The sequence below is a fragment of the Vulpes lagopus genome, chromosome 23, assembly GCF_018345385.1.
Source record: "Vulpes lagopus strain Blue_001 chromosome 23, ASM1834538v1, whole genome shotgun sequence".
NCBI lineage: Eukaryota > Metazoa > Chordata > Mammalia > Carnivora > Canidae > Vulpes > Vulpes lagopus.
Genome location: NC_054846.1, coordinates 42,426,586 through 42,451,256, shown reverse-complemented (window position 1 = coordinate 42,451,256; position 24,671 = coordinate 42,426,586). Strand labels below are relative to the sequence as shown.

The window sequence follows — 24,671 nt, the reverse complement described above, 5'->3', positions numbered from 1 at the left end:
ATTTGATCATTTCGTTGTGTCTTCTAGTGTAGTTATACCTGAAGATGTTTATATTGAAATATAAATGTATTATAAACTGTTTTGTTTTTCCTTTTTATACTTACCACTTCTTGATTTCTAAGAATTATATATGTAGACATGTTGTAGTATTACTTATACTTGGAGAGTAAAAGGAGCATCGTAAACGCTCTGTTATAAATTGGGACATTGCATATAATATACATTTTAAAGAACAAGTCTGAAAAGAGTCCTGCAACAGCCTCTGTTCAATGTGGAAACATAACAAAAGCATATGCTACTGATAATTCAGGAAAGTTGCTTAAATGTGTCCTTGAATTGTGTTTCCCTCTTGGAAGCCTATTATGCAGAAAATTCCCCCCAAGAAATTCATGCCTTTCAAATGAATTAGTGTTGAGGGATTTTATAAATTTCTAAAGCCTGGGTAATACAGAGTAATGGTGAGCCCATAAAGCCACCAAGTGAATTAGGATCTCAACTAAGTTTCTCAACCTCACTTAGCAATATTCCATTAGCATTTCAAAGACATCAAGTAAAGACACCTGAGGACAAATAAGGGGAGGGGATATTTTGGACATATATTAAAAAGAACTCAGGAATTACCTTGCTGAAATGCTTTACAAATATGCAAATATATTTTAAAATAGCCTCAAATGTCTACTCCTCACCACATACCAGTTGCATGTCACAATGTAGGTTACATTTTCACGAGAGCAAGCCTGACTGCAAATGCAAATATATAAAGAAAACAGCAGAAAGAGAGAAGCTGAGAGACTACAGCTTTCTCCTCACTTTTAACGACTCCCTTGATCTTTTATGGTGTGACTGACAGGTTTGTGCCAGTTTCTATTAAATAGGACAAAGAATTTAAAAGCAGAAACCAGCAGGAAAACATATGATGTATTATTATATTTTTAGCACTTGACTTTTTTTTTGTTCTGATTTTCATGTATGAGAATACTGTAATACTATCATAAAGAAGTTAAACTTGGTATCTTCTGATCCCACATGTCTCCGCAGCCTGCCTTTTAAGTGCACTTAGAGAAGTTTAAGATAAAAATTAAGAAGCTATTGGCCCATTTAAAGGTTTCCTCATCAAACACTTTGAATGAAACTGCTGTCCTGACATAATATAAAATCCGCTTAAACCCTTTCTTCTCCTTTTCTCTTTCGAGCTGTTTGTACACATATAAGTTAAAAAGAAAAGAAGGCGGGGGCATCAGTGGTAGACTCTAAATAATAGAAACATATCTGCCTGGGTAAATACGCCATTTACTGAAGTAATGCGCACCTGTCCGCAGAAACAGGAAATACTCAGGATCTCCATGGTAGTAAACCATAACTGATGGAGTTACATTCCTCATTGACTTCAAAGTAAATATTTTTGAAGATTTTTATTTACTTATTTGAGAGAGAGACAGAGAGAGAGAGAGAGCACACAAGCAGGGCAGGGAAGAGCAGAGAGAGAAGCAGGGTCCCCACTCAGCAGGGAGCAGGACGTGGGGCTCGATCCCAGACCCTCATGAACTTGAGCCAAAGGCGGACGCTTAACTGGCTGAGCCACCCAGGTGCCCTGCCTTGAAAGTACATTTTATGATAATAATTTCCTATTCAGAAGGATTTAGAACCAATCCTATAAAACCAGTAAACCATTACACAGTGATTAGAAACATTATTATTATAATTATGTGCTTATTATATACCTAACTCTTTAGTACTACTCTCCGTAGCCCTGAAGTGATCATACTTTGTCCAGAATGCTACGTCAATCACTCAGAGACTCTGGCCCCGTCTCAGTAACCCACCCAAGTTGGGACAGCATTGTTTGCTATAACTGAAGGCCAGAGTGTGAGCTTTAGAGTTGGTCTGTCTGGGTTCAAAATGTGGTTCTGTCATTAGTAGTATATGATCTTAGGCAAATCATTTAATCTCTCTGTAACACAGGGGTAATAACAGTACTTGACCTCTGGGAAGGTGAGAGCAGTGTGGTATTAACATGTAAAGTGCTATCTATATAAATAATATTCAGACTTCCAATGCATATTTATTAGCACCTGCTGTGTACCAAGCTGTATAGGACACGCTAAGGAACTCAGCCAAAGCCCATGATTTTAACTAGTTTCTAGGTCTCAGTGGCATTTCAGACCCAGAATTCTTCTCCCAGAGGACCTCTAAGTTAAAATATCTCAGCAAGTCATCAATGGCTTTTTATGAGATGATCCGATATGGCTCACACATATGTTGGACGTATCAAACCTCATGTCCGACTCTTCACCCTCACACAGTTTACTTCATCAGGACAGAAACGCTTAGAGCTACTGACCATATTATCCGTGGTGTCCCATGCTTTGCGGTCTTGGTACAGATTCTCTCCTCTGCCTGAAATGTCGTGCTTGCCACTGCTTGTTCAGCTGGACTACTTTCGGTTATCCTTCAGAAATCCCCTCTGTTTTGAAGGTCTCCCTGTCACCCTCTCACCTGTCAACCAGCAATTCGCCTTCTGTAACAAGTCTTCACACGTTTGTAATTTTTACTTTATGTTTTGCTCATCTATTTGTGTTTTCTCTCTTATTACCAACCAGTCTATTCGAGACCAGAACACTGTCTTTTCATCTTACTGTCTCCAATCCCAGTACAAAACCTGTTTCACAGTAGGGAGAAGTATTCTCTTCTAAGTCAAAAGATCCTAGATAATCATATTATCAAAAAAAGGGGGGGGTGGGCTTTCACTCATAGATACAGAAAGCAGATTGGTGGCTGCCAGCAGCCGAGTTGGGGGATGGGTAAGATTGGAGGCAGGGAGTCAAAAGGTACAAAATTCCAGTTGTAAGGTTAGTAAGTCTTGGAGATATAACGTATAGCAGTGACTAGAGTCAATACTGTATTGTATATTTGAACGTTGCTAAGAAAGTAGATCTTAAAACTTCTCATCACAAGGAAAAAACTAGTAACTATGTGTAGGGACGGATATTAGCCAGACTTCATCGTGGATCACCATTTTGCTATACGAATATCGAGTTATTATGTCGTACACCTGATACTATTGCCATATGTCAATTATACCTCCATTTAGAAAAGAAAAAAAAGGAAGGGAGGAAGAGAGGGAGGGAAGGAGGGAGGGTAAGAGGGACTTCCAAAGGGGTCTTACTGGAAAGGAGAGTTAGAGAGAGGAAAAAATAAAACAAGAAAAAATCAGAGGAGGAGACAAACCATAAGAGACTTAATCATAGGAAACAAACTGATAACCACTGGAGGGGAGGAGAGTGAGGGGATGGGGTAAAACTGGGTGATGGATATTAGGGAGAGCACATGATATAATGAGCACTGGGTGCTGCATAAGGCTGATGAATCACTGACCTCTTCCTCTGAAACCAATAATGCATTATACATTAATTAACTGAATTTAAATAAAATTTTAAAATAATAAAAAAATGAGTAGGAAGCAAAATGGAATATGACCCTAGATTAAAGATGGACTTACCTACAGAGCCATTTTGCTTTGCCCTCAGCCACGCAGCATGACACAACCACCTTTTCTCTTTCACCCTTTTTATTTTTCTCTCTCTTTCCTCAACCTTTTATAACTTTGTCATTCCCTGTTCTGTTTTCTACTCCTTTTGCCTGTGCTGTTCCCTGTTTTTTTCTTCTCCAGCCAGCTGGCAGCCCGGTCTCACCAAGCACTAAGATACCAGCAGCTGCCAAATTGGTCCTCAGAGTAAATGGTTCTCCCCACAAGCATTTTTACTCAAGTGGGGGTCTGGGACTTAGTTTCATTTTTTAGTCTTAAAAATATGTTGTATTGGAATGCCCAAGAAACAAGACGAACTCCTTTCTTATGACTATTGCTGCACAACACAGGCCAGTTTCCTGTGCTTTCATGGAGAGTTCAAAGACAACCGGAAGTGTCCTTGTACAGCACCTTTCCCAGCAGTGGGTACCTGGGTAAGGTTTTTTTGGGTGAGTTTCTCTGTTTCACCTTATCAGCTACACCAAACACTGCAGTTCAGTTTTTCAGCTACGCTTGCTTCCAAGAATGCCACAATTGTGGACACCGTTTGAGTGGTGCTTCAAATGGTCTTGCCAGCCATTGTCTGCCCACACTAGCTGGAACGGTGCCATGTCGCCTCACCTTTCCACAGCTGCTGGCATCCACCTACCTTTCTCCTCCTTATTCGCTATTGGTGCTCTAATGCAATTTACCTGGCTGCCCTCCAGAGCCTAATCAGTAGACATTTGTTTTTGCTCTGATGCATTAAGTAGTCTCCAGCTCTAAGTCCACTGCTACTGATATGAAAGTCCAGGTGCTTCCAGAGAGTTTGAGCTTAATCTTTCTAAAAGCTGAGCACCGCATGATTTTACCAATGCTTCCATTGTAAGAGAACTTATGGACAGTTTCCCAAAGTCAGTTCTGTTTTTGTCTTCCATTGGAGTTTGATGCAGGCTTGCTGCTAGCTGGATTACTCAGTCTGGCCATTCACTCAGCCGGAGACAGTTGGACCTATACGTAAAAGGCACCCAAGGCCTTGTGCCTTACCCTTACTGATATCTTACCCCAATACCCCTTTCCCCTTAGTTACTTCACACTCTAATTCTCTTCATTTCTTTCTGAGCGTTCTTTCTCTCTTCTTCCTCCAAGCACTTACAAGTAGGTACTTTCAAGGATCTGCATTGGCATTCTTCTATCACTCTGATTTCTTCATGATTGCAGAACTTCCAATATTGTCTTTATGTAAATCAGACTCAAAACTCAACCTCTACGCTGATGCTTCCACTGAGATCCCCACTTTAATAACTTTAAGGAATTTAACTTTATTAAGGACTGGTTTATATACAGTAAGATGAACCCACCGTAGATACATAGTTCTGTGCATTTCGACAAATATATGCCATGTAATCATCACTCCAAAAAATTGCTCTAGTCCCATCCCAGCAATTTTTACCCTGGTTCTAGGTGATAATTGATCTGCTATCACTGTAAATTAGTTTTGATCTAACATTTCCTAAAAATGGAACCATACACTGCATAGTCCTTTGTGTCTGGTTCTGGTTTCTTTCACGGAAAACATAGTATTTTTGAGATTCATGAATGTTCTTATATGTATCAGCCACTCCTTTTCATTGCTTCAGTACTTCCCATTGTCAGGATATCCACAATTTACCTAATGGACATTTAGACTATTTCAAATTTAGGGCTCTTAAGAATAAAACTGCTATAAATATTCTTGTTCAAGTCCTGTAAACAGGAATATATGTTTATGTTTTCTTTTCTCTTGGGAAGTACCAAGTACCTAAGTGTGTAATTACTGAGTTGTATAGCATTTACATATGATTTTTTTAAAAAAGTGTCAGACTGCTTTTCTACGGTGGTTGTATTATGAATATCTCACCAGTGATGTAGGAGAGTCCAGTTGCTCCATAGCCTGGAAGTTCCTACCCTTTGGTTGATATCTCCCCACTTCCTCTTCCTGGCAAAGGTTTTCTTAACAGCACATCAAAAGCATTAACTTTAAAGGAAAAAGTTGATAAATTCAACTTCTTCAGAAATAAAGATTTTGCTTTTTGAAATATACTATTAACAAGAAGGCAAGTCACAAACTGGGAGACAACATCCATAATATGTATCTTCTTTAGTAAAGAAGATGCTTCCAAAATATATTTGGAAAAGATAAAAACCTCTTACAAATCAATACAAAAATGAGCAAAAGATTTTATTTCCTATTTATTTACTCATGAGAGACACACACACACACACACACAGAGAGAGAGAGAGAGAGAGAGAGAGAGAGGCAGAGACACAGCAGAGGGAGAAGCAGGCTTCCTGCAGGGAGCCTGGTATGGGACTCTATCCCCAGTCTCCAGGATCAGGCCCTGGGCTGAAGGCAGATGCTTAACCGCTGAGCCGCCCAGGTGCCCCAGCAAAAGATTTTAACAGACACTCCATGAATGATACACATGACTGATAAATTCATGTAAAATGTTCAATGTTTTTAGTCATTAGGGAAATGCAAATTAAAACAACAATAAATTCCTTTTTTTTTTGAAGTGCTGTACACTTTTCAGAGCTGTACATCTGTATACTCTATTTGCAATTGAAATTAGGTATATCAAACCAAACTCACCTTTTCCCTCAGCCAAACATATAGAAACACATATATATTCCTCTATCCTGAAACTGGATTCCTACTACCCCCTTTCACTCTTGCCACATTTTCTCCCCATTGTCTAACTTCTTAGTAAGTCCTATTAACTCATTCTCTGTCCCTTGTCTCCTTTCCACTCCCACTGCCACTGTACTATTTGGGTCCTCATCCATATCACAGTCATTAGAGCCTCCGAAGAGGTCTTCCCACAACAATTTTCCACTGTTGGCCAATCCAATCATATATAAATTTTCCAGATGATTCTTCCTGAAGCCCTGCTCTGAACCCACACGTCTCTTGCTCAGGTACCTTTAGCAAGCCCCCTTTGCCAACTTTTGAACTCCTTCATTTGTCACCCAAGACCCTCTGTGGTAGAGCCCCAAACTACCTTTCCATCCTTATTTCAACTTTTCTCAATTGAACTAGTCTCTGTCCTACAGACACTTGCCTGCATTTCCTGCCTTTAAGCCTAAACCCATCATATTCCTACATTTGAAACACCATTACTCCCATCCCTGCATATCCAAGCCTCCATAACCTAAAGGATTAAGGCTCCATTAAAATGCTAGCATTCCCATGACGCTCTTATTAAACAGCCATCTCATTCCTTTAATATGTGCATCTTCTATCATGTAGTATTATTACGCTCATATCTTATGTTCCTTCCTGGACTTTAAGTTCTTAGAAGACAGTCTCCTCGTCTGGACCCAGTCTTTCCTTCTCTAGACTACAAGCTACGTGTCTTACAGGGAGCAGGCCGACAATAAAGGTGGGTGGATGGCTGGTGGTGGAATGTCCCGTAGAGCAAGTTATCATTCTTATAATCTAATAGGAAAGATAAGGTATGCATACCAGCAGTAACAACGTAAGACGTGACGCAGGCTGAAACCTCAGGGATGTACAGAGGAGCCATCAAGAACAAGACTGGAGAAGTAATTTGGAATTCGTTTGGAGAGGGCCATAAATATCAGGCTAAGGAGTTTAGACTTTATTTAATAGTTAAAGAGGAGCCAGGAACCATTCAAGATATTTAAACGTGGAAGTAACACAATTATAGTTTTGTTTCAGCAACATCAATCTGGCGGCTGTGTGTGGGTAGGACAGATCGCAAGGGGAGGGCTGGAAAGAGGGACAAGGCAGAGAGGAGGTAATTGGGGGAACACTGCAGATAATAAAAGCCTAATCCGCTAGGGAAAGAAAGGCAGGGTTGTGACAGACTCTGCGAACGAGCAGTTGCCAGGCACTGCAAGTAGATGTGAGGGTGTCCAGGGAGAAGAAAATAGGAAATGGTTCCAGAGAAGCTGGGCATTATTACTGTGGCAGGGTCATGCCCTGCAGGGAATGGAAATGCAAGAGAGGGATCAGCATTGGAAATGGAGGTCTGGAAGTTGACCACATATAAATTGAGGTTGTGGAAGGGGGTAATTGTCATTATTAAGAAGATATAATAGGGTGGAAAAGAGAAAGTGAATACATGATTAAAATATAAAACTCATGGATGAGTAAAGAAACCGATGAAGAAACAGATGAGCTATTGTAGAGGAGTGGGTATAGCAGAAGTGCAGAGTGTCAGAGAAACGAAGCAAAAAGAGTTTCTGAGAGACAGTAGCCAATTTGATTTAAAACTTATTAAACATACTCCCTGAAGTTTGGGAGAAGCAAAAATGACAAAAGCATCCATCTGCCCTGGAGGTATTTTCGGTCCAATGCGGGATAAGGGACAGGTATCATCATCACCACCATTAATGTCTGAGTAATTAGTACAGGCCTTCATCAATATATTATGGTTTGACCAATTATTCCCTCATGACCCTGTGGGGTACAGATTTACAATCCCAGTTTTGGGAGAGCATAAAGAATCTCAAAGACTTGGGGATCCCCAGTGGCTCAGCAGTTTAGCGCTGCCTTCAACCCAGGGCCTGATCCTGGAGACCTGGGATCGAGTCCCACATTGGGCTCCTTGCATGGAGCCTGCTTCTCCCTCTGCCTGTGTCTCTGCCTCTCCCTATCTTTGTGTCTCTCATGAATAAATCAATAAATTCAATAAAATCTTTAAAAAAAAAAAAAGAATCTCAAAGACTTTGAGCGACACATACTTTAGTCCAGGGCATAATGAAGTATGTACATGTAAGCAAGGTACAAAGGAGGGAGAAATGGTATGGGAATAAAAGAAAAGGAGCTAAGGAAAAAAAAAAAAAAAGAAGTGACCTTTCAATTACACCTTGAACCAGAGGAGGTGATTTGCATAACCAAGGAAGTGATACTGAGTTGTTCAATATGAATTGAGGACCATCACAGACAGAGTTTTAGGGTTAGCAGCTTGCCTGCTGCAACTGGATTAGAAGATACACTCAACATGTGATTGGAAAAGAAAGCATGTGACCCCATTTTTGAGAACACTTAATGCTTTTCTCTGTAAGCCATAGAGCTTTGTGAGATATATCATAATTTACTGTGTAAACCATAAGGCTTTATGAGATTTCAGGAACAGAGTATGGTCAGCCTTGTTTTCTTTTTTGACCAGGAGAAGGAATAATGAGAGATTTAAGCATCCAGGCATGATCTACTACAGATAGATCACAGAAGATTATGCCTGAGAAGAGGCCAGTGGAGTTAGACCTCTTTGTTGACCTTGGAAAGCCTTGTTTCATTAGGGAGCTGGAATCAGAAATCAGCTTGCAGGGTGTGAGGTGACGAGCTAGGAAGTGAGAAAGTGAAAGCAGTGAGTGTGATTTCTTCTCTCCTGCGAGGACAAACAGAATGATAGCCCATGCACTTGACAGGATGAAGAGAAATTGGGTAAGTGTTAGGGCAGTGAATAGAAGGAGAGAAAAGAAATAAACTGTCATTACCCTATGCAAACCTAACTCTTTCCTGGCTACTTCTAAACACCACCACCTATCTACACCCCCGGTATTATCGTTGATCCCTCACAGGTTTTTTTCTTTGGTTGGTTGTTTTTTTAAATTCACATTGCTTTTTTTTTTCTTTTAATTCAATTATCCAACATAAAGTACATACTTAGTTTCAGAAGTAGTGTTCAATGATTTATCAGTTGTACGGAACAGCCAGTGCTCATCATATCATGTGCCTAACAGAAGTTACTTGGGAACCTGTAGGTTGGACAGCCCAGTAACAGCTAGAATGTTAGAAACTATGATACACTCAAATGACTAATGTACTTTGGGGTGTCCAGGTAGTGCAGTAGGTTAAGTATCTGACTCGGTTTCAGCTCGGGTCATGCCTCAGGATCAGGAGACTGAAACCACCACCCCCCCTTGCCCTGTCGGGCTCCCCACCCGGTGTGGAGTCTGCTGGAAATTCTCTTTCCCTCTCCCTCTGCTACTCATGCGCTCACATGCTCGCTCACTCTCTCTCTCTCTCAAGTAAATAAATAGATGTTTTTAAAAATGACTAATGCACTTTGACTATAAAGTTCTGCTCGGACCACATGCTAACACATTTGGACTATTTTTCCTGCTTCCTTGATCAGAGGCTCCTGACTTTCTATAGGTCTCCTGCTTATGGCACTTCCCAATTTTGTTCTTTTGTTAGAGCTATTTGCCTTATGTTTCCAGATTAGTCTAAACTCTTTGGGGGCATAGATGGACATTATCATATATATCATTCCTATAGAGTAGACAGTAAATAATTACTAATTAAATTAATATGAGACTATGCTATGCTCTACTATTATGAATATATACTAAAAAAAAATGGTCTGTGGAGAGATCTATTGGTTTTCTAGTGCTGCATCGAAGGTTACAACAATGTAAGACAACATAGTGACTTAAAGCAATACACAATAAATTTATTTTCCATTTTATGTTGATTAGGAATCCAGGCATAGTTTAACTAGAACATTTGCTCAGAATCTCACAAGACTGCAGTCAATGTTGGAAGACTCAGGACACTCAACTCCTTCAGATTTGGAGAAGAAATTCAGTTTCTTGCCATTTTTAGGATTGAGACCTTCACTTCCTGGAGATGCCCTTGTCAAAGGCAGGTTTACAACATGGCTGTTTGTTTCTTCAAGGCCAGCAGAATATCTCTCTCTCTCTCTCTCTCTCATCTCAGAAAGGACCCGGGTTCCTCTTGAAAGCCCTTCACCTGATTAAGTCTGACCCACCCCCAAACCATCTGCCTCTGGATTCAAAATTAACTGATTTGGAACCTTAAATATATCCCTATACCCTTGCCGTATAAAGTAACCTACTATGACTCAGGTCTCATTCACACTCATGGAGAGAGGATTACAAAGGGTGATACATACCAGCAGTGGGGCAGGATGGGAGGCAGAAGTCTTGGGAACCATTTTAGTATTCTACTTACCATGGATTTGGAATGGCAAAGAGCAAAAGAATTTTTACCTAAGAGAAGTCAATAGAGATTTTCATTTCCCTAACATCAATTTGTACTACATACATTTTTTTTTCTTTTTACAAAATTAAGTGGGTTTGACCTGGAAAGCATCACTCTTATTCTCATTTTGTTCTTCATTCTGGTGGCATTTCATTGTAACCACTAATATAGTATATTTTTGCAACGTTAACAGCAGCACAGTTACGGTGGTGAGATGTTACAGTGCAGATTCTCTGGTATGTGAGCAACGTGAAAGAGTGTGAAAGCTAAAGCCGTCTGCTATTCATACCTCTCAGTCTAGCAGATCCTTCAAAGGTTATGTTTTGGTGATGGTAGTTAGTTCATTTCAACAGGCTTCACAGTATCTATGAAAATACCATTGGATCCTGAGTTGGAGATGTTTCTCCAATTCTAAACTTTTGCTATAGAAAATTGACTAAGAAGTTCAGTTTCTGGGATCCCTGGGTGGCGCAGCGGTTTGGCGCCTGCCTTTGGCCCAGGGCGCGATCCTGGAGACCCGGGATCGAATCCCACATCGGGCTCCCGGTGCATGGAGCCTGCTTCTCCCTCTGCCTGTGTCTCTGCCTCTCTGTCTCTCTCTGTGTGACTATCATGAATAAACAAATAAAATCTTAAAAAAAAAAATAAAAAAGAAGTTCAGTTTCTGTTTTTAGTATGAACCCAGATGTAGGAGTTGGAATTATGAGCTACTACTATGAGCTATACTCAATATGATTATTAGAAATTGTAAGTTTGACATATTCATGTTTTAAGATAATTAGGTATTACAAGTTTCTCACACTCTATAAGAAATATGCATGTGAACAAAAATGTGGAGGCAAATATTCTTTAAAAAAAAAAAAAAGAATTTCTCTGTATCAATAAGCCCTCCAAAAGAATTAAGGTTTAGATTCTTAGCATATCTCACATTCCAAAAGCTGTTTCAAACATAAAGGAGGTGAGCCTTTCAGACTTCCTGAAACTGATAATTCTCTGGGTAAAGTGAGTCTTCAAAAATACTCAGAATCTTATTATAAAAAGGTTAATTATATTTAAAATCCCAGTAATGAAAATTCTACTTTAGCCAGGGACTACTGAGAGGGGAAACTCATCATTTACTGATTTTGAAAACCGGTTTAATCCTAAACCACAATAATGTCAGCCAAATAGTTAAGGTTTATACACTGATACCCAGCAGCCCTATCTATTACGTGTATCACATTTCTACAAGGAGTTTGGTTTCTTCCTAGCATTGATTGTAAAAGAATGGCAAGAAAATCCTATGAGGAAAGACTCTATAAAAAAACTATTTGTTTAATGAGGACTTTTTCACACTGGCAACTTTTGAGTGTGTTTTCAAATGTAAAAATTGTGTTTTTAAAAAACAGAGGAAAATAACTAAATAGAAAATAAGTAGTGCTGCTAGAAAACAAGAATATATCCACATTAAGAAATGAGAAATATATTTTTCAATGCAGACGTATATAGTGGGTGTTGTGGGTTGAACTTTATCTCTCAAAAGATATATTCAAGCCTAACTCCAGATACCCATGAATGTGACCTTATTTGGAAATAAAATCTTCACAGACCTCATCAAATTAAGCTGATAGACTGGAGTAGGGTAGCTCTTAACCATGTAGAACTCATAGCCTAAAAAGAAGAGACACAGACACACACAGGGAGAAAGCCAGATAGCAATAAAAGAAGAGATTGGAATGATGTGTCTGCCAGGCAAGAAAAGACAAAGACTGCCCTCAACACCAGAAGCTCAAAGAATAGCCTCAAAGAAGGCTCCCCGCAGCCTTCAGGGAGATCCTGGCCTTGCCAACACCTTGAGTTGGGGACTTCTAGCCAGCAAAACAAACGTCTGTTATTTGAAGCCACCCAGTCTATGGCAATTGGTTTTAATAACTCTAGGAAATTAATCTAGTGGCCAAGTTACATGAGAATCACCTGGGTTTTGTGAAGGCGAGATCATTTCCCAGCTCTGCCCGTATCATTCCCAATCACCACCTCTCTGCCAGGAGAGAGCCTCACTTGACAAGGAGAAAGGGGCTGAGAGGCTAAGGAAGCCAGGAACTTCATCTTCATCCTCCCTCAGGCCATTTAAGTGTACTTTCAATCAGGGGAAGAAGACAGATTTTGGTCAGACAGTTTTGCCCAGAGAGAACTCCCCAAGTGCTGAGCTTATTGGAAGCTGCTTTATGCGCTGGAGCTTCATTGTCCTAACTACCACTTACTGAGTACGCACCCAGGAATCCGCAGGCACTGTACATTTCTTACTTGGTACAACTACCCTATAAGGCAGATGCTGATATTACTTCCAGTCCGGAGCATCCGGAGATGCTCGCGGCTCCGCGATGTACCACAACAGCAGCCAGAAGCGGCACTGGACTTTCGCGAGCGAGGAGCAGCTGGCGCGCCTGCAGGCCGACGCCAACCGTAAATTCAAATGCAAAGCGGTGGCCAACGGGAAGGTTCTTCCAAATGATCCAGTCTTTCTTGAACCTCATGAAGAAATGATACTCTGCAAATACTATGAGAAGAGATTATTAGAATTCTGTTCAGTGTTTAAGCCAGCAATGCCAAGGTCTGTTGTGGGTACAGCTTGTATGTATTTCAAGCGTTTTTATCTTAATAACTCAGTAATGGAATATCACCCCCGGATAATAATGCTTACTTGTGCATTTTTGGCCTGCAAAGTTGATGAATTCAACGTATCTAGTCCACAGTTCGTTGGAAATTTGAGGGAGAGTCCTCTTGGACAAGAGAAGGCACTTGAACAGATTTTGGAATATGAACTACTTCTTATACAGCAACTTAATTTCTACCTTATTGTCCACAATCCTTATAGACCATTTGAGGGCTTTCTCATTGATTTAAAGACTCGCTATCCCATGATGGAGAATCCTGAGATGTTGAGGAAAACAGCTGATGACTTTCTTAATAGAATCGCATTGACCGACGCTTACCTGTTATATACACCTTCCCAAATTGCCCTGACTGCCATTTTATCTAGTGCATCTCGAGCAGGAATTACTATGGAAAGTTATTTATCAGAAAGTCTGATGCTGAAAGAGAACAGAACTTGCTTATCACAGTTACTAGATATAATGAAAAGTATGAGAAACTTGGTAAAAAAATATGAGCCACCCAGATCTGAAGAAGTTGCTGCTCTGAAACAGAAGTTGGAGAGATGTCACTCTGCTGAGCTTGCCCTTAACGTAATTATGAAGAAGAGGAAAGGCTATGAAGATGATGATTATGTCTCAGATGTCACTTCTCAGAAGTGAAGGTGAAGGAGATTTAGTCACCAAGGCCATTCAACCACTAAGTAGCAGCAGAGGGTTCCAACTGAAGCATGGAGGTCCCAAATCCATCCAGGCTCTAAACTCTCTTGCAAGATGCCCTCTCCTCCCAAAACATCCATAGTAAGACTGTGTGTTGAGCTTTATATTTAACTTGTAAGTAAGGGTGCTATAGACTGAATGTTAGTGTCCCCTCACAATTCATATGCTGGAACCTAATCCCAACAAGATGGTATTTGGAGGTGCGGCCTTTGGAAGGTGATCAGATCATGAGGATGGAGCCCTCATGAATGAGATTGGTGCCCTTATAGAAGAGGCCCCAGAGGGTCCCCTTGCCCTTTTGTGCCATGTGAGGATGCAGCAAAAAGACAGCCATTTGTGAACCAGGAAGTAGGCTCTCACCAGACACTGACCTGCCAGTGTCTTCGTTTTTGCTTCCAGAACTATGAAAACAAATTTCTGTTGTTTATAAGTCCCCCAGTCTACGTTATTTTTGTTATAGCCTAAATGGACTCAGACAGGGCATTTGCCACTTTTCTCCTAAAATTGTCTCCAAAATTTGAAGAGAACAATTTCCCCGTTTCTTCATTTTTCCATGACTTGTTTTTCTCTGCCGTGTGTTAAAGAGAATTTCTTAAATTACTCAAGTATAACCACATGCTTTCTCACATTTCAGTATCAAACAAAACATCAGGCAGAGGGCATTTTTTTTCACATTGATGCAACTTCGCTGGTAAATTAAGATAAGAACACTTGTTAGGTCCTTCTTGTGTCCCTACTAAAAATATTCTAAAACAAAATCAATGCAGCAGAAATGAATTTGAGAACCTTACCCAGGAGCAAGGATGCTAAAATTAGAGATGCACTGCAGAAAATCTCAGCCCTTTCCCCAGTTTCCAAACTCCAGGATCATGAAGCCTTGACACTGGCAAGCAGGAGGTCTCAAGTCAATCATTCTGGAGTGGCATAAGTTGTTGCTTTTAATGGCTGGCTTTACAGGAAATGTTAATTCTCACAAGTCTACTCTCTAAATGTGCTAAGTATCTTTAAATCCGAGATGGAAAGCAAAGTTTAACAGGGCCATCAAGAGGGTGGGGGGATGGCAACATTACAAATTCAGTGAGGGGGGCGGGGAGAAGGGAGGGAAGGAGGAAAGAATGTGGCCGGGGTAGGGGGAGTAAATTCACACCTCATAAAGCTTAAGAACCTAATATCAGTTTTATTACTTGAAAGCATAATGCTGTATACTCAAACATAAAGCAAAATAGTTATCCATTTAACCCAGTTTCAAAATGGACTCTTATGCCACATTTTTTAAAGGTGTTAGAACAACTGATCAATTCATTTCAATTACATTCTGGGCACTTTAAAGCACTGCAGGGAAGGATTTCATACTGATCACCATCAGCGTTCTCTGCTCTTTTCTGGGCCTAAAATTCAGGTGCCTTTGTGGATACCTTCTTCATCACCATCACCGGCTTTGCACACTGCTATGCCCTCACTATCTTTACAATCTGCTAAAGGTTTTCCCTGTCCGGTAACCTCACTCCTCAAGAAGCTTCCACATGATTTCCTTCAGAGGTTTTGCATTTTTTCTCTCTCTCTTCACAGAGACTTTCCTTTTCTATACACTTCTGCAGGAAATATCAACATTTGATCATAAAGCTAAAGAGATCTCTACTATATTAACCTATTAACCTTCCCCTCACCCCTAAGTTTTAACACATTTCAATCTAGTACTTATTGAGCTAGTAAAACTGGGCATCTAATTTTAATTTTGAACAGCTTTTATTTCTAAACTGAAATCTCGCTCTTTAGTTTTTTACGTGGTAAAAATGGCAAGAACATATTTAAAGTTACTCTAAAACTTAGTCTTATAAGTAGGCAACAGTCTTAGCAAGTAGATACAATTCCTATAAATTCTAGAAATTGTTTCCATGGAGTGACAGCTGTTATGATGGCAAAATCCAGTATAAGCATTGAGTTTTTTCACCATGACTCTGAAATTGTTATATCTTTAAACAGAAACCATGCTTTAGAAAATACCTTGCTCTTTACTTGAAAACTCAAATATAAAGGAAAAACTTTTAAACCTTGCTTTGACTTTTTAAGCAGAACGTTGTATTTTTGTGCAGAATTTTATGACGTAATGTTTATGGGAAGAAAAATCTAACTGCAAGAATTGTGGCAAAAAGAAAAGGAAAGTGAAGATAATCTTTTTCAATTTTGTTAATTCTTTCCAGCATTAAGACCAGCTTTTAGAAGGAACAATTGAGGAGATAATCTCAAACTAGTATCTAATTGTACCAAAAATGATGTTTTACAGAAATCATCTAAAAGACATAAACTAGAGAATAGATTCTAGAGATATTAGTGGTCAATTCTGAAAGATGAAAGTCCTTTTGAGGGTATTGGGTATAACAGATATTGTAGGACATGGGGATTGTTTTGAGTGTGAAAATCAATGGAAAAATGAAAATGAAAAGATTATTTAAACTTTAAATCTAGGGAAAGCTGAGAGAATGCGGGGTGGCAATGATAACTAGAAAGTTCAAAGCACGTATTTCACAAAGGAAAATGGAGATAAAACTAAAAGTGAGTAGAGCCCAATTATCAATTGCCTTGAACACCATGCTTCACTGGGGACCACTGAAGTATTTTGAGCAGGGAAATAATCTAAGTAGAGCTTAACATAATTACTCTGGACATGTATTTCAGAATGGACTGGGAAGGGGAAAGGCTGGAAAAAGGGGACTATCTAGGAAATGATCCAAATAATCTAGGCAACACGTACGAAGTGCCTGACTTGAGTAGTAGAAATAGATATTCCAACATGAGAATCTAAGTAAAAGATATTGTTCCCTTTTCCAATCTGGTAATTATTTTTCCCTCCATGCTTTTATTCACATTGCCTGTACATTCCCCCATCAGCTCCACACGTGTGGATTCTGTGCATCCTTGATGAGGCCATTCTGATTCTTCTATTCTTTCTCTGAATTTCTACATTTTTTTCTACCTTTGCCTCTGAGGCAATTATCATTAATTCTACCTTGTATCATAACCATTTGTATTCACCTCTTATCTTGGTTACTGTTAGTTCCAAGAAGATTGAGATGGTGCCTTTCCATCACCCTTACACAGCCTACCAGCTAGAACAAGATTTCAGTATAAAGGTGACAGAGCATTCATTTGCTCGGAGTGCTACATGGATAAAGTGACAGAACTTGAAATGTATGGGAAGTCAAAGAACAAAAGCAAGAGTTTCGAAGGAGGAGGGATTTTTTTTTTTAACTTAAAACTGTTAAGCCTGTCTCTGACTCCAAGTGTCATAAGAGGTAAGGGAAAGTAAAGATAACTGAATTTTAGTGATTATCTCATCATCTGTGAGTTTCTAATGTATAGTTTTTACAGAGAAGACATTAAGACACCAAGGAGGGTGCTCTAAAGTCAAGAGCTCTCAGGCATCTCCGTGTAGTTCTTTTTTCCGTTTACTAGCACTTTTGATTCACTACTGTTGAAAAGATATTGGAAGTTGCAAACCAGCAACTTTCGAGGTGTAATTTACGAGGTAGGAATGATTTCCACCATAGTTAGACTTTACAATATTGTTTTTAAACATTTTTCCATTGAAATAACAATACTGCTGGGATATATAGGGCATAATGAAAAGTAGTGCAAGCAAAATCAATGATTCACAGCTCTTTTCTGTAAGAGAAACAATTAATGAGGCACTTATTCATGACACCAGGGTTATTAACATCTCACTAGCAATTGGAGAAAATAAAAACATATAATCCCTTCACACATGGTAGATTGTTTTACTACCACCTACACATTGGCAACTGATCACTCAATATTTAATGGGTTGCCTGTTGTGTGCTAAACGACCTTCTAGAATACACAGTAATGACAGTTGGGAGGGGGGAGAGTTACAATACAATAGATGCTTACAGCACATAAATCTAGATACCTAAAAGCCTAATAGTTAAAACAGAAGAAAACAAAACAAAACGCGTATTCAAAGAGTTGGAGAACATTTCCAGATTAGAAAATCAAAAACAAGCACAGGAAACTACAGTAAAAACTCTGAATTTGCACTAAAGGAGCCCACAGTGGAAAAGTAAGAAGAGCCATCTTGGAGGCTGAAAATATTCATGAGAAAGTACATTTCAAATTGGGTTTTCAGAAAAGTCAAGGTCAGTGAAGATCTTATCGGTTAAAAAAAATAATAGCAAAGGTTAGTTGGACTGGTTAAGTCAAATTTTTAAAGTTCTCTGTGGCAGACCTAAGCTCATTTGACCTGGTTAGTATCACAGGCCATTTTAATCCCACCCAGGATGCCCCATATTGTAGCAAGCACACTAGTCACTTAAAGGTTGGTGCAAGACTGATGACATTTCTGAGGAAATACTCAAAGTTGAGTTCTCCCCTGATGGAGAGTTAAGAACATTGTTTTTGTATCAAAAAGATAAGATTACCTGTAAGTGGAAGGAGATGGATGGAGAGTACACAAGAGTAGGTCACTTAAAAGGGAAATATGTTCTAAACAAGGATTCAATGAAGGGAAAGGTTGGATTGGGCAGGTGATGGAGAACCTATTGCACCTTACTGACATTCTTAGAAAAAGGAAAGGAAAAACTGGGAAAAGAAAAATTATTTGAATAATAGTATGAGAGCCAAAGACCTTTCTTGCCTCTTTGCTAGAAATCATGCTGGCAATTCAGGTATAGAAATATCAAAAGCATGGACAAACACAGTGTTTGGAAAATGAGGAAGTCTTGAGTCTCAAAATGCCATCAAGAGGAATTTAGCAGTAAATAGGATGTAATTATGCAGCAAAGAAGACAGAGAGGCAAAATTAGCCAAAAAATAAAAGTAGAAGAATAATAAAATGTTCTTTAAAAATGCAAAAGCTGAAAGGCAGCTCAGCTGGGATACAAGCAGGCAAAACAGATTTGATGCAGATACCAGTGAGACAAACACATAAACACCACTTGGGCAAAAGTTGAAGTCAACCAGAGACTCTTGACAGATAGGAAATCCTAGTTGAAAGTGAGCCCTGCAAAGGAGGTTGCTGATAGGATCGATTCTAACACCAGTAATTATATAAAAAATATGAGAACCCAGCAAGAATTCATGAAATCAATTCATTTTCTGGCTTTGGAGATAGGAGATCCTTGACAGAATAAACTAATTTTGTGGGGGTTTTGTATCTTTTAGTTATTTTCCCACTCTCAAGTATGTTATCTGGAGCTATATGGCTTTTCCAGGCTTAGAGGTTGAAGGGCTACCATTTTGTGACTTATTCCTGCTTTTCCTCACATGGACCCCCAAGTGTTCCATCCAAAGAGTTCAAAGTGTAAATGGTGAGGAGACAAAGCTAGCCAGGGCAGAAAGAGTCGTGGGGGACACATACAGTATGATGAGGGAGCTGCTGCTTAATCAGACAGCAGGAGAGAGATCACAGGTAAGTTTTTTAGGCAAATGTCCGGCAAAGCATTGAGCACAAAGTAGTGAGTACCGCCAGGGAGGACGTAGAAACTAGCCTCTGATCATTTGAAGATATCTAGGCAGGTCATGTGACAGTTAATAGCAGGAGCCTAACCATAAGCATGGTCTCACTACTTTGGAGAGATCAACAAGATTAAGTCTTCAATCCTAGAAAAACTTGTTTGAGACGTTTCATCCCAACAGTAGTTCAGAAGAATAAAGCCTCATTATAGATGGACTAGAATGTTAAAAATGATGATTTTGAAGCCCATATACTAGAAGTGGATTGCTAAAACAAAACAAGGCTGATAGAAAGCTAAAATTTCGTAGGCTACCAGACAAGAAACAGGTTATGCTCTGAATCTTCTGATAGTAATAATGATTACCAGTAATTAATAATACCAGTAATTATTAAGTAGTTTGCCTGAATCTTACTTAATATAAACCTGTAGGAAGGACGCCTGGGTGGCTCAGAGGTTGAGCATCTGCCTTTGGCTCAGGGTGTGATCCCCGGGTCCCGGGATCGAGTTCCACATCAGGCAGGCTTCTCTCTTTGCCTATGTCTCTGTGTCTCTCATGAATAAATAAAAATAAAATCTTTTAAAAAAATAATAAAATAAGAATAAACCTATAAGATAAGCATTATATTTCCATCATAAAGACTAACTCATTCAAATTTATACACTTGTATATAGGGAGGAAAATACAAAGCTCTTAAGTGTGTGACAAAAGATGCCACTGTCAGGGATAAAGGAAAATTCAGGCCAAGAGCTGAACTTGTAACAACACTCCTTCTAGAAGTCCTTCCAGGAAGGAAAAGGCCACACTGCTGAGTATATCTGCCTTCCAGGATAAGTTACTCCTGGTCCTAAAGAGCTCTTGGCTCCTACTCTCACAAACTCTTTATTAATAAATAAAATCCCAGTATGTAAGTATATCTCTACTATTACTCCCATCAAGGGCTTCTCTGGAATTATTCCCTGAAGTTGAAGCATCCTCAGATATATCAACTCCCTTGAGCCATTTAAAATATTTTAAATTTGAGAGTAATGCTCATATACAACTGTGGTCTCTCTCTCTCTGCAGATGGTTTTATGGTTGCTGTATGAGTGAAACGTTCAAGTCAGTGACTTAGAGTAATACAGTCTGGGTCATCCATTCTAATAACTTGGATCTGGAAGAGTCTTCACACAATAAAATGGGGATATATTCATCAATCTTCCTTTGGCGAGATCCAACTCTCACTTAAATAAGTGATAAGTGAATTATTTGTTCTTGGAACTCAACGAACCAATACCCACCTCCCCTGGCTTCCACATATCTGTGTCCTAAAGCTTCAGTTATACCATCAGTATTCAGTTTTTCTCTTTCAATCTTGGCTTAGATTTCTTCAATTTTCGCTTTCTTCTTAAGGCAAGCATCCACACGGTAGCTTCCTTGCAGTTCAAGGCTAACAATCAACCAGTGTAGCAAGATCAGCATAAAGTGACTTCTTCATTCATTCAACAAATACATGTTGAGCGCCTACTATGCTAAATGCAGAGATAGATCATGAAGATGGGGAAATTTCTGCCCTTCTGTTGACTTTTCTAGATCTAGCATTTGTCACAACAGTCCAAACCTGGGTACTATTACACAGGCTTGAATAACGTGCCCATCTATGGACCACTCATGCCTGGGGTGGGGGTGGGTGGGGGCAGATGGAATGCTCTCATTCACTGGACTAAGACTCACACCCATGCTCTGAGAAAGATCAGTAACACTCAAATAACCTTGATTAAGAATGAGGAAGCACAGCACGCCTGGGTGGCTCAGCGGTTGAGCGTCTGCCTTTGGCTCAGGGAGTGTGATCCCAGGGTCCATGATCGAGTTGTGCATCAGGCTCTCTGCCAGGAGTCTGCTTCTCCCTCTGCCTATGTCTCTGCTTATCTCTCTGTGTCTCTCATGAATAAATAAATAAAATCTTAAAAAAAAAAAAAGAACAAGGAAGCAGTAGTTTCCATAAGAGGAATCTTACCAAACAAGACATTGTGAACCTGAAGGACGAATTTTTCAATTAAAACTCCATAATCCAAATTTCAAAATCCAAATTCAGGAAATCTCCCCTGTAAATGAACAGAACTTGCTCAGACAGACAAGAGAAAATTAAAATCTGAGTCAAATAAACTTCCAGAATCACAAAGTTCAGATGTACCCTTATTTAGTCTATGAGTACCAGTAGGAAAATAGTCTTCCAGTGAAGAGTAAGCTAGATGTAATCACACTTCTATGAATAATAACTATCTGCAGTCATTATCTGAATGTAAGGCTTATTTATGCACAGAATTTGAGCATCCACCAAGTGATTAACTCTGGGCTATGGGTACCCTCTTTCTTTCCGTGGATGATGAAAGGTGTGTTCAATCTTGTTTCACCCCAGGTGAGTAGAGCTCATGCTATTAGTGACTGAGGCCTCAGGCTTGGAAATTTATAAAATTTACTTTGCACCTCTGAGTTATGGAAGAAAAACTGCCCCCCCTCTTGCTTTGGGAAAACTGATTCAAAATTTGTCTAATATTTTGACGCCAGCTCACAGGGTAGTAACTGATACACATTTTCTAATGAAATTTTATCTTATGTTTTTCAACAGAGGTATGGTAGTTGCACATGTTTAGTTTTTCTTAACATAGTAGAAAACCAGATAACAGACAGACAATAGATATGGGTGTGTATGTGTGTGTGTGTGTGTGTGTGTGTGTGTATTCAAAAAGCAAAACTGTTAGAGACATCAGACCTGGCAGTTAAGAATATGGGCTCTGCAACTAAATAGCCTAATTTGACATCATGACTCCAACATTAACCTACTAATGATTCTGAGCAAGAAATTTCTGAGACAATTTTTCATCAGAAAATGAGAATAATAGTACTTATTTTATAAGATTTTTGTACATGCTGAATACAATAATGTATGTCAAGACACAGAACAGCAGCTGATACGTAGCTAATATTCAGTAATTTTAATCATCATCCTTACACTAAGGATGCCTTCTGGGGCACATAACAGGATTCTCAACTTAAGCTGATACAGTTATCATCAGTACTGTTCAGCAGGTATTTCTGATCATTCTTTAAGGGCAGATGGCATAACAGTACTTCCTTACCTTCTTGTAGGTGTTGCTCTGTGACCAGTTCTGAGAGGTTAGTTGTGACCAGAAATGGTATATGTCACTTCTGGGCTAGAGCACTTAACAGTTCTATCCAGAACTCTCTCTTCCCTCTGGAACTGAATCCAGCAATTTTGGAGATGCATCTACTCCATCAATCCAGATCTTTGAGTAACTACAACAACCAGAAGCTCTGTTGACCCACAAAGACCTCCAACATGTATGAAAAATAAGCCTTTGGTTGTTTTAAGTTCCTGATACTTTGGATTGTTTGTTACTGCTGCATAATCTAATTTATCCTGACCCATACAGGCAATTTACACAATAAAGCATTTAATGGCCTCAGATAGAATTAAGCCTTGGCATAGGCAGTTCCAGAGCTAGTTTACAGCTGGAGCCAGGAACTCTGAGTAACTCTCAAGCCAGTAACTGAGCTTCCCTTGACCTTCTCTGCATAACTGCAAGATAGCTACGACAGCTCCAAACATGATATACAGAACAATCCAATCAGGAAGTGGGATGGTGGGGAGAAAAGGCAAAAGGAGTCTTTTTCACCTTCAGAACCATCTCTTTATCGGGAAGAAAAACAATACTTCCCAGCCATCTTCCGCAGATTCCCCTTATATAGTATCAGCAGTCCTGGCTTTTATGCCCAACCCCAGGCCAATGATTGACAAAAAAGAAAAGAATTACAAACCTGACATAATCCAGTCATCAGTCATCCCACAGATCTGGAAAAGGAGCCTACTATTCTTGAGTATTCTAATAGCTGTATGATACCTAAACAAAAGTGTTCTCTTAGTAAAGAGTAAAGGAGAATGGTTGTTTTTCTAAGGAACCAAGAAGTTAATGGCCTTTCACAAGAGCAATGGCCTTCTACAGGACTTCTTTTCCTCTTTAAAATGAGATTCCCCCCTTACTCACAGTACATGCAGTTGTTCCAGGAGAGGATTCTAAGTCTGACAAGACACTGTGGTGTACTGCTAAATCTCTCTGCTTGCATATTACAAGGGATGATGTGGATTTCTAAACAGATTTGCTCAGCCACATTATTAGACACCTAACCATTTAGGATACAGTGATGTATGTTAATAGAGAGAAGGTGTTACATGAATTAATTACCTAGATTATGATTATCGCAACTTTAAGCATCCCTTGAATTAAAACACATGCCTAGAATTAAAAAAAAATGAATTGTAGCTTACTTTGTCCTAAGGTGAGAGATGTAGGAAGAGAGGAGTTTACCGGAGAATGATGATGATCTACTCTGCAACCCCCTTACGGCTTTGAAAAATGACACAATTTGCAGGTTGAGAGCATGGCTTCCAATAAAAAACTAAAAGCAAGTGACTGCATGTCTTTCTATAACATGCAGATGACAAGAAAATCAGCAAAACAAATTCCATCTTCTGACACACACTTCCCTTACTAATATTTGCAATTCCTTTTTTTTATTAGCACAGATGTATCTAATTGCCTCTGAATATTAGAATGCAAACCCATCCAGTGTTGAGAATAGGAGCTCAAAAAGGAATCTCAGGTTCTGTTGGTCTGCAAAATCCCCTAGATACTAATTTTAAAATATCCAGGACTTTAAAAAAAATTTTTTTGCTATTGTGCTTGCTTGCTTTGGAATGGCATTTAAATTATCAAACCATAATCCTCTCAAGCACAATGATTTCTGAGCTATTTGTGTTAAAATGACAAGAATTTTACTGAACGTTTTCATCAAGTATATTGATAGAAATATAGGAAAATGTGTATTTTCCTCCTGCTACAGTTCCAAGATCTTTAAAGAGGCTGGGTTGGGGCACTTGGGTGGTGCAGTCAATTAAGCGGCTAACTCTTGGTATCAGCTCAGGTCATGATCTCAAGATGGCGGGAGCGAGGCCCATGTCAGGCTGCACACTCAGTACGGACTCTGCTCAAGACTCTCTTTCCCTCTGCTGCTCCCCCTTCCACCCCCAACAGTCTCCCTGTCCCTCTGTCTCTCAAATAAATAATTCCTTAAAAGGGTTTGAGTCAATGAACCCAAACAGGTTTTTTTGACCAAAAAAAAAAAAAAAAGTGTAATTGGAGCTGGAAGAGTCTTCACACAATAAAATGGTGATATATTCATCAATAATCCTTTGGTGAGATCCAACTCTCACTTAAATAAGTGATAAGTGAATTATTTGTTCTTGAAGCTCAACTAACCAATACCCACCTCC

The 24,671-nt window shown here is 39.4% G+C and overlaps 2 protein-coding genes across 4 annotated transcripts in view; both read left to right on the top strand.

Annotated features, from left to right (window-relative positions):
• SYT1 (synaptotagmin 1) overlaps positions 1-24,671 on the top strand; it is a 533,799-nt gene that overhangs the window by 331,764 nt on the left and 177,364 nt on the right. The window lies entirely within an intron of this gene.
• LOC121481358 (cyclin-H-like) lies at positions 12,875-13,813 on the top strand. The gene has a single exon (XM_041738663.1). The coding sequence runs from the start codon at positions 12,881-12,883 to the stop codon at positions 13,811-13,813; it is 933 nt and encodes a 310-aa protein (XP_041594597.1). The 5' UTR covers positions 12,875-12,880.